Genomic DNA, 13,774 nt, shown 5'->3' on the forward strand with positions numbered 1-13,774 from the left:
AGAGATCATATCCGGGTAGGAATAATAAGCATGTGGGGTAGATATCATGTGGGGTAGGACTTTTATTTTCATGATTGTTTTTTTTTCACCTCACTAACCTTTTTCATTTTTGTTCTCTTTTATTTTGTTTTCATCATTTGCATCATTTAAAAGAGGTATTGATCCACCAAAAACGTGTTTGTTAAAACATAAATAATTTGCATTAATGGACAAAGGGGTTGTAATACAAGAGATGAAAAACGCAAGGGTCCGGCTATGGTCAGAAAAGACTCAGAAAGAAAAAGAGGACAATTTGCAAGACAACTATGTGTCACATTCGATCAAGAAGATATGGTGCCCACAATCAAGTACATCAAAAGTTAACTTTTCAAAAATGGGTTAACAAATATGGCAGGGGCAAGACGAGAAAAAGGTTACTGGCCTCGAGAGTCTATTCAAAGACAATAAGAACAAGATGGCAAGTCACTGTCGACAAATTCAAGAAACAAGCAAATGAACTTCGGATAATCCCTTTGATGGAGGATTTCAATGAATTTCTGATTCAGCAAAGGAGAAAAGAGATGCAGTCATTCGACACTTTTTGGGAACCAGTACAAAAAATAACTCAACATTTTCACGTTTCATCCAGAGAGGCTGGAGTGGTTCAACAGGTTATTCAACCGGTGAAAGACGAAGGCAAATGACTAGTCAACCTGTTCCGGGTCTAGAGGATTTAGTCTGGATGTACCTTTAAATATGTTTATTGTCTCTTAAAAGAAAACACTTTGTCCCAATAAAGGTTATTTACAATAATAGACATGTTTGGATCAATGCCTCGAACATTTCATGTATTTTGCATTTTGCATCTACATTTCATTTTTAAGCAATTTCATAAACATGAAATTTCTTCATGGAGAATTCGATGAAGTGGTTTTAACCACATGACACCACATGGAAGCAAGATTGTAACATCAAAAGAAAAAATTGAAACCGTACAGTGGGAGCCCGATCAGTTGGTTATGATAAGCTTGTCAGGATGATCTGAGAAAAGAAAAGAGTCCACATATCGAGGGCTACGATGTTGAAGCTGTTGCAATTGCCACAAGCAAGATTGTACATCAAAAGAAAAAATTGAAACCAGTACAGTGGGAGCCCGATCAGTTGGTTATATAAATATCCTCTGAGAACTATAAGGCGCTGAAGCACAAGATCCAAAATCTGATGGATTTAGGGGCATGGACAGCCGAAAAAGGGGGAATTGCATATACCATTTGCACCTAGATGATTGTTTTGTTTGAACACGTCGTTGATCTTTTGCTTAATCTTTTAAACGATTGAATTTATGCTACTTTCTAAGGTGGAGCAATTGAACAAATTTTAATCTTTAGTTCTTCGAATATCAAATGAATTAAAGATTCTTTTAATTCTTCAAGAATTATGGATTTTTGACACATGACAATTAGACTTTCTTATCTGTCTCAAACCCCAAAATAAAATACGTTGATTCTTTACCCAAAATAACTCATGGTCATTACCAAAAAGACCAAATTTTGACATTACCTCCCTTTGAAATTTTTGAATATTGCCTTTATCTTTTTGATACGCCAATACCTTTCTTTGAGTCAAATAAAGCCACACCATTGTCTTTTTAGACTCAGAATTGACATTTTAATACCATTAAAACCCAAGGCATTGAGTTGTTCATTTGAACATGAGCATTCTTCTAAGACACAACTTGGGGCATCTCGTAGAGAGCCTGAACATTGAGGCATGTTGGGAGCAAGAAGCAGAAAGAAGAATTTATTCGAAATAATTCTATCATGCATTAATTACATTGTTTTCATGTGAATAAAATTAATCCTGAAAATCTATCCCCCTGGGGATACCTCTTCTGTGAGGGCTTCCATGTATGAAATAATGAACGGCTTTCTTTCTTCATCCCTTCATAACAGGAGAAAATATATATCCATTGTGTCCCCTTTTGAGCCTATAGTATTTATCTTCTGATTCAACCCTAACCAAGGATCATCCTCCACACTAGGGGCAAGGTGGAGAAAATCTGCTCGCATGAGTGAAGACATTGATTCAGATGAGATACTGAAAGGTGAACCAAATGCCAAGTGTGAAGATTCAATCAGAACAAAAAGAGAAAAAAGAGAAAGAAAGCAAAGAGAAAATAAAAAGATAAAAAACAAAGGAAAACTGAAGAAAAAAGAAGACAATATGCATATGCAAAGATTCTCTCGATTTAAACAACGCATCAAGATTCAAACTATGAGATTGATTAAATCACTGAACCACTTCATTCGAAGATCAGAGAGCATCAAATGAGATTGATCAAGCACAATCATTTCTGAATCACTCCACTCGAAGATCATAGAGCATCAAGAAAGACACACATACGAGCAGATTCAAATTGAGCAAGATATGATTGAAGACATCATAATGATTTGATACTTGGTTCAATCACCCTTAAACACTTGTTTGGGCTTTTTATCCCATTATTTCATAACCATGAACCATGACCTACGTTACGTGCCTTAAAAGTCCATTCTAATCATACATGAAGTTCTGAACAGAAGAGACTATCTTCAGATTTCATCCTGCCCATCAGGATTAATCTTTATTTGCAAAAAATAGTGTAATTAATGCATGATAGAGAAAAATAACAAAAGGGGGTTCAAGATGTAAATTACGAATGACGTCTTGAAACTAAAGGATGATTCGAGTTGAAAACCTGAAAATGCAGCTTGAATACGAAAATTGGGCAGTTGAGGCGATCACACAAATTCCTTGATAAGGCATCGCACAATCCGAGCATGACCATGAAAGTTGGGAGTCGGATAACACTTCCAATAGATGAGCATACAAGATACCCCATCAAACCTTTGAGCATCAAATAAACAAAAAATGCCAAACCTTTGACCAAACACAATAACCTGAGACTTTTTATCCTTTCCTTACTTAACCATTTCCCAAAAATAGCTTTGATCTTGGCACGTGTCAAATAGCTACAATTTATTGAAGGATTAACATTGTAATTAATTCTTTGATATCCAATGAACTCTAGTTTTATGATTCGTCTCAATTGTAAAACCGTGAAAGGGACAATATTTTCAAAACTTCTGATTAAACATTTTTCGAAACTCTTTTAATTGATATTTTTAGAACTTTGAAAATAAAAGAGAAACATTTTTTTAAACAAGACAGTCTCTCTAGAGTGGATCTTGGTAAATGACATGTGGCTCTCAGACAGTAATCTTATGCTTAGAATTAATGTTGAAGCAAGAAATGAGGAACAATAGAGGCACTTTTAATGTTGGGGCATTTTTGGAGATTCAACATTGAATATTGGGGCATCTCCGGGGATTCAAAATCCTGATGCGAACGATCAGATATTCCGAAGGCTTTTCCTCCACATGTAGGAACCAACAAGCAAAAAATGAGATTTTGTCCAAGGAATAAAACAAGAACTCATTCAGTATGCATACATTTTAGAGCATCATATTTATCATTTTTTCACATACATAAGTTTTGCAGCTTTAGAGTCAAGTTTCAACTTTAAGGCGAAAGATACTTGATTCAAAAGAGTTTGTAAAAATTGATGGTGGTTGCTTAACTCAGCAGCAAGAAGTCACACTTCAACCAACTTAAGAGATTGAAAGATTGACATTCATCTTCAGATTCAACATTTCCAATATAAATTTTGTCTCGCTTGAGAAAGTCTCATTTAATGCAGATGATTATCTCAATTGAGATTGCTTTTCTTAAAATAGACTTTGTCTCACTTGAGACTGTTTCACTCGAAAGAAGGCATTTCATTTCACTCAAGACTGTTTTTAAAAAGAAGATTTTATCTCGCTTGAGATAGTTTCCCTTGAAACAAAAGATTGTCTCCCTTGAGACAGTTTCTCTTGAAACATAAACATTGAAAACATTTCCCTTGAAACGAATTTTGTCTCTCTTGAGATAGTTTCCCTTGAAACAAAATTTTGTCTCCCTTGAGACAGTTTCTCTTGAAACATAAACATTGAAAACATTTCCCTTGAAATAAATTTCGTGTCTCTTGAGACAGTTTCCCTTGAAACAAATTATTTGAATATATTTTATTTGAAACAAATTTCGTCTCCCTTGAGACAGTTTCTTTTGGAACTAAGTTTTGTCTCTCTTGAGACAGTTTCTCTTGAAACAAATTTCGTCTCTCTTAAGACAGTTTCCCTTGAAACAAAATCTTTGAATTTATTTCCCCTAAAACAAATTTTGTCTCCCTTGAGACAGATTCTCTTGAAACACAGAATCTTCAAATTTATTTCCCTTAAAACAAAATTTTGTTTCCCTTGAGACCGTTTTCATGAAACAACAGATATCTTTGAGATCGTTTCCCTTGAAACGAATTCTTTCTCTTTCGAGACAACTTCTCTTGAAGCATCATCTGAACTGTTACACTCAGCTCAGACACATACTTGAGATGGTCGGGAAGCATTTCTCAAATCAAAAATAGAATGTGCACATCATATTTGAACATTTGAAGAATTCAAGATCATAGATCAGAACTTGAAGATTCAAGAATCAAGATTCCAGACAGGCAACCGGAGATCGAGATTTCTCTCCAGAGCCCCAAGATAACATATGTTGCATATGCATTTTAGGCATACCTAAGAGCATTGCATCCATGGCATCACATATATGCATAATTTTTTCAGGTTTTAGCCAATTTCAACTTTGCATCGAAGGATATTGAACTCAAAGCAACACAATTTGCTCGAGAGTAGATTTCAACTTCACGACGGAGGATATCTAACTCCAAGAAAAACTTCACAATAAAGGGGTCATCTACGGTTTCAACTTCACGGCGAAGGGAATCGTGTCCACCCGCAACATACAATACTTGGATTTCAACTTCACGACGAATGATATTCAAGTCAAGGCTCAACTTTACAACGAATGGTCCATCCGCGATTTCAACTCCACGACGGAGGATATCTTACCCACACATCCACAATTTCAATTCCACGACGGAAGATATCGTGCCACTCGAGACAACACAAGTTCAACTTCACAACGAAGGGACAGCTGGTTGTCAACAAACAATTTCCCAGTTTCAGAACCAATTTCAACTTCACAGCGAAGGATATTGGATTCGAGACAACACAAGTTCAACTTCACAACGAAGGGACGACTGGTTGTCAACAAACAACTTCCCAATTTCAGAGACAATTTCAACTTCACAGTGAAGGATATTGGACTTAAGACAGCATAAGCTCAACTTCACAGCGAAGGGGCGGCTGACTGTCAATAAACAACTTCCCAATTTCAGGGCCAATTTCAACTTCCCAGCGAAGGATATTGGACCCAAGACAATACAAGCTCAACTTCACGACGAAGGGGAGGCTGATTGTCAACAAAATTTCATTCAGAGTTAATTTTAACTTCACAACGAATGATATTAGACTCGAGACAGCACAAGCTCAACTTCACAATGAAGGGGCGACTGACTGTCAACAAACAATTTCCAGAGCCAATTTTAACTTCACGACGGAGGATATTGGACTTGGAACAATACTACCTACTTGGATTTCAACTTCACGATGAAGGATATCCAATTACCAGACTCAACTTCACGACAAATGTGCCACTCACGGTTTCAACTTCACGACGAAGGGAATTGTGCACACAACCAACATCCATCTCTAGATTGGATTTCAACTTCATGACGAAGGATATCCAACTCAAAGAAGGGTTATCTGTCAACAAAGACCTTCGAGTTCGATTACGCTCAGCTCCAAGACACATATTTGCAGCATATCTCAAGGCAAGAAGGGTTATTTGTCAACGAAAATTGTCGAGTTCTATTCCATTCAGCTCGATGACACCTCAATCACACTATTGTCCGACTGCAATCGAGGTTTTCAAGCCGAGAAGAAGATATGGGTTAGCCGTGCCTTAGTAGCAAAAAGCCTTTTTTCTGTCAGCATAGCTTAAGTCGAGAAAAGCTATCTGTCAACGAAGACTTTTCGAGTTCGGTTTCATTCAGCTCGAGAGCATATCAACCACATTATAGAGTCAAGAGATTACTTTCCAGTCGAATTTTTAGCCAAGGTCTTTAAACCGAGAAGAAGACCAAAGTGAACTACAACGAGAAACCACATTCTGATTCAAATCATTTCAAGATGGACTCAACTTCGCGAAGGAGGAGCCATCCGCAACTCAATTCGACAGGGAATTATTCTTCAACTCCATTGAACGCAAATTTGTCTTTTTATCTTTGTCCTATTTTTCGTTCCACGAAAAAGAACAAAGAGAGGCAGCTGTAGACACCAATTTTCTTAAAAGATAGAGCTAACAAGAGTTCCTCTCCTAAGAGGACTCTTCCACCACCATATCTTTTAAAGCAATAACCACACCAACAAACGTGCAACAACCGAGCAAGGAGTCTAGTTGTATTATGATTCTATTGTTAATAGGATTCTAAAAATAGTTAGTTTTTTTCACTATAAATACATGTAATCCTCCCCATTTGTAAGACACGGATTTACATAGAAGATACAGAGGAAAGCACGAAAAAATACAAAGGCAAAGCTATTGTAAACGATTCGAAAAGAAAATAAAAGGTATAATCTTTTTTTACATTGATTCGTTCATTTCTCGTATGTGCATGTTATTTTTCTTGAGATTTGGTTTGAATAACCCAAAGCGTGGGTTGCACCGATGACCAAAAAAGAGTGGGGTTTCGAAGTTTCGAACCTAGATCTACTCCCGAGGCATGTTCATTTTTTAAAGTATTTAATATTCCCCCTAAGTCAATCTTAATCTTTAATTTACCTTGAAATTTACCTTTTAATTTTACTTTTATATTAATTTCGTCCCATATATATATATTTTTAATTATATTTTTTATTTATTTACTATATTTCCTTTTTTATTTATATTATATTATTTTCATTATATATATATATATATATATATATGTATAGATGTATTAATTTTTCTCCATTTACTATGTATATATATTTTTTCTTAATATTATATTTTATACGTTTTTATATATATTTTTTCTTAATATTCTATTTTTGTTTTTATTTATTTATATATATATATATATATTATATTTTTACTTTATTTTATTTTTTTCTATTTTTTAATATCATGTATATCTTTATTTTTTATTTATTTTATTTAGTATTATATATTTATTATTTTATTTGTTTTAGTAAATACTACTTTATATGTACACATTATTTTTATTCTTTTTTATTTTCTTTTACATTTTTTATTTTTTTTACTCCATTAATATTTTCTCTTTATCTGTGTCTTTGTTTTTTTAAAATTTTATTCATTTTGTTTATTTTATTTATTTTATTATTTTTTACGTGTTTTGTTATTTTTCATTTTTTCTTGTTTTATTTATTATTCTCACGTTTGCATACTTACTATCCTAATTCGATTTTATACTCCGCTACGAGTCAAACGTTTTTATCTTTTAAGGGTATTCAAATTAATCAATTGTAAGTAATTTGAATCGGGTCTGTTAAATTTTAATTTCGAATTTTCGTAACTAAGACAACCGGCAAATTAATTGGTACCGAAAGGGCGGTTCAAGGGTGTTAATCCTTCCTTGACCGTAACCCCCGAACCCGACACATTTCTGGTAAAAACGCAGATTAGGTAAGATGGTGTCCGACCCACCTAAATTTGTTTTAAAATGGTCGGTTGCGACTCCAATCTACATTTTTCAAGTTGAAGCCCAATTCCAGAGCCCAACCGAAAGACGGTTACGACAACTATAAAAATACATATGGTAATTGGGACCGAAATATTAATTCAAACAGATTACAACTGAAAAATTAATGTATGTGTTCATTGTGTAACACCAGATGGGTTCCCTATTAAGTCTCTAAAACATGGATTTTAGTAGACTGGAGGGAACAGGGAAAGGCAGTTCAACTATAATGGTTTTTCAACTTTCAAGAGATCCTTTTATGGTCGACTTTCACTAGCAATTTCGATTTCCAGTTGACATCGATTGCTTGCTTTGCTCGTCTTCGGTTCTTCTCAGAAACTCCAAATATACATTGCCTCATAGCATTAGCAAATGATCTTTAGTAAATTTGATTGTCCTTTAGTAAATCTCTGCAACTTTACGGCTGCAGAAGCTAAAAAAGTTATGTTGCAGAAGCAAAGGAGAAAGCCCCCGTGTTATAGTAGACTGTGTTTATATCTGGTTCTAGTCCAAAGTTGCGTGGTAATTTATTAATGGTTTGCTTTATTGACTCATTTATTGTGCAAGGCTTTCAACAGCCAGCTTTGGCGATATCTATAAGTAAAGAGATGAAAGCAGAAGAGTATTCATGGGCAGGAGGTTGCCTATCTACAAGTGTCCTTATGAATCTGATTTGCAAAAGATTTCACCCTGCACATACTAATTTAAATAGAAAATAAAATACCAACCTAAACCATTAATTATTAGGGAAAATAAAGCATATAGTACTTAAACTATCAATTTTGGTTTGTTTTAATACATAAACTTTTAATTTTTTTAAAACTATACCTAAAATTTAGTTTTTATTTTATTTTAACACCACTGTTCAAAATTTAATGTTAATTTTTGAAAAAATTGAAAGTTTAGGTCTAAAACGGACTAAAACTTATAGTTTAGGTACTAAATACGTAAGTTTTTAACGGTGAAGTACTAAAATAAAATAAAAATTAAACATTAAATATGACTTTAAAAAATTAAAAGGTTAAATACTAAAATAGATCAAAACTAATAATTTATGTACTATATACATAGTTTACCCTTATTATCACAATTGAATTTGGAGATCAGATCCAAACCAAACAGCGGTGCGCGCGCAAGATGGCAATTGTTCGATTGGTTTTAGGTCGATCAGTCTATCCATTGTTTATGCGATGCCGTTTAGGGTGAAATATAAACGACGTCGTTGTTGCTCTTCAAAAATTAAAAATGAATATTGGCGGTGGCGGCTTATATTTTCCTCTCTCTCTCTCTCTCTTTTTTTGTCTAGAGGCCAAGCTGTAAATGGCCATAAGGCCCTTCAATTTCGCGACATTCTCTCTTCGCCGCCACCTCCCTTTCTTCCCTCTCCTCCTCCGCTTCCCTTCCCTTTCTCCGAGGAATCGCCTCCAAAACCACCTCCGCCACTCCCGTCTCTCAACAACAACAGAAGAAGAGCGTCTGGTTAAAGGAGCTGAAAGAAGCCGAAACCCTGGCTCAGAAGATCGGAAAATCTATTAGGCACCCTGGCGCTCCTTCGAAGTCTAGGGTTTACGCCGATGTCAACGTTATTCGCCCAAAAGAATATTGGGACTACGAGACCCTCACTATCCAATGGGGGTATTATTCTCACTATTCTCTCTATTCTCTCTATACCCTCTATTTCGTATGTGTTTTTATTTTGTTATGTTTTAATATTTTTTAATGTTGTTATTTGCTGCTGTTTGATGCTTTTGGATATGACACATAGGGTTCTTATTCTAATTCACTTAATCTTGGCTGGAAATTAGGTTAAAACAAGCCTGTTGGCTGTAAAATGTTAAAATTATGGTTAATTGATTGATTTAAACACTGCTTAGCAGTGAACAGGATGATTATGAGGTGGTGCGGAAAGTTGGGAGAGGGAAATATAGTGAGGTTTTTGAGGGGGTTCACTGCAACGATAACGAGAAATGCATTATCAAAATTCTCAAACCAGTTAAGAAGAAGAAGGTCCGTCCTCTGTTGCACACTACTAAATACTGCCGTTGGTTTTAGTTGTGTTTTTGTAACTTGTTTTGATTAAATGACTATCTGGAATGCAGATTAAGAGGGAGACAAAAATACTGCAGAATCTTTGTGGAGGGCCAAATATTGTGAAGTTGCTGGATAAAGTTAGGGATCCACAATCGAAGACTCCGAGTCTTATATTTGAATATGTGAATAATACTGATTTTAAAGTGCTTTATCCGACGCTGTCTGATTACGATATTCGATATTATATCTATGAACTTCTGAAGGCAAGTAAATCATTTACCTCCTGATTTATTTATTCATATACGCCATGACATTGAAGTAGAAGTTGAAACGAGATACATAATTTTAGGCTTAAAAACTGAAAAGCATGTTTCCATTTGTCTTGTATCTCTTCGTGCAATGAAAGTTTGAGTTCAGACCTAGGTAATTAGGTTAGTAGCCATGCTGGTGGCTGAGAAATGATTTTCTTTTTGGAATCAAGCTTCTCATTCAAAGAAAGAGAAGTTTGTTTCTTTTGTTTAAACTTTAAGATAGATATGTGCGTATCGGTCTTCTTTTCTGGGTCATCAAATGTTTTACTTCTTGTTTAGATGAAAAGGCAAGACAGTGTTGTAAATATTGTGGAAGTTAGAGGTCACCTCATTCTTACCTTGGATAATACATGCTTCAGGAGTTGACTTATCAGCTTTATCATAAGTCAATGTTGATTTGTCATTTGGGGTAACCATTGGTTCCAGTTTTGAGGAAACACTTTGATGTTGTTTTTAAGATATTTGTGCTTATAATGTGAATTTTGATATTTATTTCTCTTTTCTTCACAAAGAGGAAAGATGATTCAATCATTAAGTATTGAGTCTTTATTTTTAGGCATTGGATTATTGTCACTCGCAAGGTATCATGCACCGAGATGTGAAGCCACATAATGTGATGATTGATCATGAGCAGCAGAAACTTCGGCTTATTGACTGGGGACTTGCAGAGTTCTATCATCCAGGGAAAGAATACAATGTTCGTGTTGCTTCGAGGTTTGTTTCCCTTTTTGGCATTTTTCCTTTAACGTTCTCAATTGTTAAAATATCCTTATTTCTTTTTCTTATCCTTCTTATGGCCAGTTTTATTTTACATCCTTCTGATTGCCCCAAATTTCTTATCTTAGATATTGCACAACCACAAGTTGATTTAGATAAATTACAGTAGCTGGTGCATTGGCAGTGTTAAGTTTTCTCCCACAGTTGACTAAGATGATAAAAGGATTGACTTGTCGATTCATAGTTTAAATTCATTAAATTCGATTTGGTAACCTAAGGCGACAATATATATGGAGGAGGTTAAGAATAATAGAAGTGGCTGAACCTTAGTGATTGTTATGTACTTTTGCTTCAAACTTAAAAAATTAGAGTTGAATAGCAATGGATATGGTGCCTAGAAGCAATCATGAAATATGCATTACTTAATGCATTTTGCTCTTGGTTTGAGAGGAAAAATAAATTGATGTTTTAATTAATGCAATGTAATTCTGAAAATCTAAAACTACAGTAAGTTTGAAGACGAAAGATAGGGTAATATTCAATATGCATTCAAAACTGAAGTACAAATGGAGGGGAGATGGGGATGATGCCTATAAGATTTAGGGAAAGACTTGTTTACATGTTAGTTCAAGGGTATTGTTTTATAGGATTTTGTTAACAAGTGCCCTAAGTGTACTCATTGAGGTTACCATATATAGTACTATCTTCATCTATTTTATTGAAACTGATTAATAAAGTACAAAACCCTATTCACTATTAGAAGAGGCACTTTCTAGTGGACTTCATATTTGTTTGCATGTTATTTTCAATTTGTTTTACTAGATTTCTGAGTATTATCAACTTGGGCATTTTCATATTTCTGTTTCTTTGGTTTCAAAATTCACCCTCCATTGATTGATGCATAACATTCTCCCCCCTTTTCTATCATTTCATTTCTTGTTTGCAGATATTTTAAAGGTCCTGAGCTTCTTGTTGATTTGCAAGACTATGATTACTCTTTAGACTTGTGGAGTCTTGGCTGTATGTTTGCTGGAATGGTGAGTTACTACTAACCTTAGTATCATTTTACCCCTTTAGGCTTAGATCACTTGCACAAAGTAAGGTTTTATAGTGTGCTTACCCTTGGAACTTCATATTCAAATTCTCCTTATGTACATTTTCGGTGTAAATGTCTTTAGGAAAGGCTGATCATCTTCAAGTCTTGGTTCAAATGTCTTCTGCTATATTACCAATGCATCTTTAAATGTTAATAGAAATCAGGCAAATGGGCTTTATTTATATCACGACTCTTTGAATATGTTAAAATATTAATGTCTTACATTTTATTGGGTAGAATTTTGCCATTGAAAGAGCATATCTTTATCTACTTGCATATTCATCCATGGGTGGCAGATAGCAGAAGAGAATAAAAGTTGATATTACCCCAAATTATTCCATGCTCTCTTTTGAGATGCTTACTTTTGAGGGTTTTGCTATACAGATATTCAGAAAGGAGCCATTCTTCTATGGGCATGATAATTATGATCAACTGGTCAAGATAGCCAAGGTACATGAGTTGTTGATGTTTTAATTAGGACTGAACTCACAGAATTGTGCCATTGTTTACGTCGTCATCTTGTAAGATATTATTTTGTTGTTGAGGCCTGTATAGTTATCTTCCTCTTATTGTAATATTTCTGCTGTTTTTGAAGAAATAAGATGCTTCTATGTGGCATAATGGAGGCCTATGGAGAGTGGTAGAGTCCTTTCAGTAATTGTTAAAATTGAATTATTGGGGATGTAAAAAATAATCCCTGTTTCTTTAATACTTGTATTTGCTGCTACAGGTTCTGGGAACAGATGAATTGAACGCTTATCTGAACAAGTACCGCATAGAATTGGATCCCCATCTGGCGGCTCTTGTTGGAAGGTTGGTAATATAATACAATTGTCATATTGATAATAGGGAAGTGCTACGATTCTCAGTTGAGGAATTTTCTCCCTCTTTACTATACAGGCATAGTCGTAAATCTTGGACAAAGTTTATTAATGCTGACAATCAACATCTAGCATTGCCTGAGGTAGTAGAACTAACGATTTCTTTCTACAATTGTTTGACTTCTCCTTGCATCCCATATTTAATGTCAATGTATTTCTTGTAAGGCCATCAACTTCGTTGATGAGCTGCTTCAATATGATCATCAAGAAAGGCCAACTGCTAAAGAAGCAATGGTAAACTCCCCATCTTTATGAACCTGTTGAAGAATACTCCTTCGATTTGTCAGACACAGCTTTCCGATATTTGTCTAGCTGTAGTCTGACATATGTGCCACTATACTCCCTAAAAAATGTTACAACCTAATTGGATACATATTTTTTTATTTGGCATTGCAGGCCCATCCTTATTTTAACCCAATTAGAAATGCGGAGAGCAGCAGAACTCGGTCGTAGCAAATGCCAATTTCATGGTGATGGTGTTGAAGAGGTGGACAACTCTTCTTTTTGTGGTTTGGCTGGTGCATGAATCCTGCTGCCTCTGTAGTGTGACCGTAGATCTGATTATTTATATGTGGTTTGTTTGAGAGCCAAAGGGAAATTTCAGTTTATTTCCAACCTTTCATATTTGATACATTAGTAGTGCCTGATAATCTGTGTTCATATATGAGACTAACAATTTGATTGAATTGACTTTTTTGTGCCTCAGTCATTCGATGATTTCGGCAAAATTGGTCTAATAGGTCAGACGGATTGAAAAATTGGCCTATTAGGCCATCTCCAAAATTAGTATGGGATTTATGGCAAATATTATAGTTACAGTGTAAACTCGTTATGCCCACATGACGAGTTTGCTCTAATAATATTGTTTTATTCAAACTCTTCATTGAGATGACAAATATAAAAATATATAAAAAAAATTTATTAGAATTTTATTACGTCGTAGTGACAAATTTTAATAAAAAAATATATTTATTAGAATTTATTATATTTACGTGATGAGTTTCAAGTCGTAAATGTTGAAGTTCTCAAAATAAAACAT

General features: G+C 34.7%; 2 protein-coding genes across 2 annotated transcripts; both read left to right on the plus strand.

Annotated features, from left to right (window-relative positions):
• The first annotated feature begins 8,232 nt into the window (after nucleotides 1-8,232).
• On the plus strand, nucleotides 8,233-10,017 carry LOC120138210 (casein kinase II subunit alpha-4, chloroplastic-like). Its single transcript, XM_039153764.1, has 4 exons — nucleotides 8,233-8,338; nucleotides 9,031-9,334; nucleotides 9,574-9,706; nucleotides 9,799-10,017. Exons 1-4 carry the CDS (start codon nucleotides 8,233-8,235, stop codon nucleotides 10,015-10,017), a joined length of 762 nt encoding a protein of 253 aa, XP_039009695.1.
• On the plus strand, nucleotides 9,049-13,417 carry LOC120138050 (casein kinase II subunit alpha-4, chloroplastic-like). Its single transcript, XM_039153657.1, has 10 exons — nucleotides 9,049-9,334; nucleotides 9,574-9,706; nucleotides 9,799-9,993; nucleotides 10,598-10,755; nucleotides 11,705-11,795; nucleotides 12,239-12,304; nucleotides 12,585-12,667; nucleotides 12,755-12,818; nucleotides 12,901-12,969; nucleotides 13,132-13,417. Exons 4-10 carry the CDS (start codon nucleotides 10,628-10,630, stop codon nucleotides 13,186-13,188), a joined length of 558 nt encoding a protein of 185 aa, XP_039009588.1. The 5' UTR covers nucleotides 9,049-9,334; nucleotides 9,574-9,706; nucleotides 9,799-9,993; nucleotides 10,598-10,627; the 3' UTR covers nucleotides 13,189-13,417.
• The last annotated feature ends 357 nt before the right edge of the window (nucleotides 13,418-13,774 follow it).

The sequence above is a fragment of the Hibiscus syriacus genome, unplaced genomic scaffold, assembly GCF_006381635.1.
Source record: "Hibiscus syriacus cultivar Baekdansim isolate YM2019G1 unplaced genomic scaffold, ASM638163v2 tig00110678_pilon, whole genome shotgun sequence".
Taxonomy (NCBI): Eukaryota; Viridiplantae; Streptophyta; class Magnoliopsida; order Malvales; family Malvaceae; genus Hibiscus; species Hibiscus syriacus.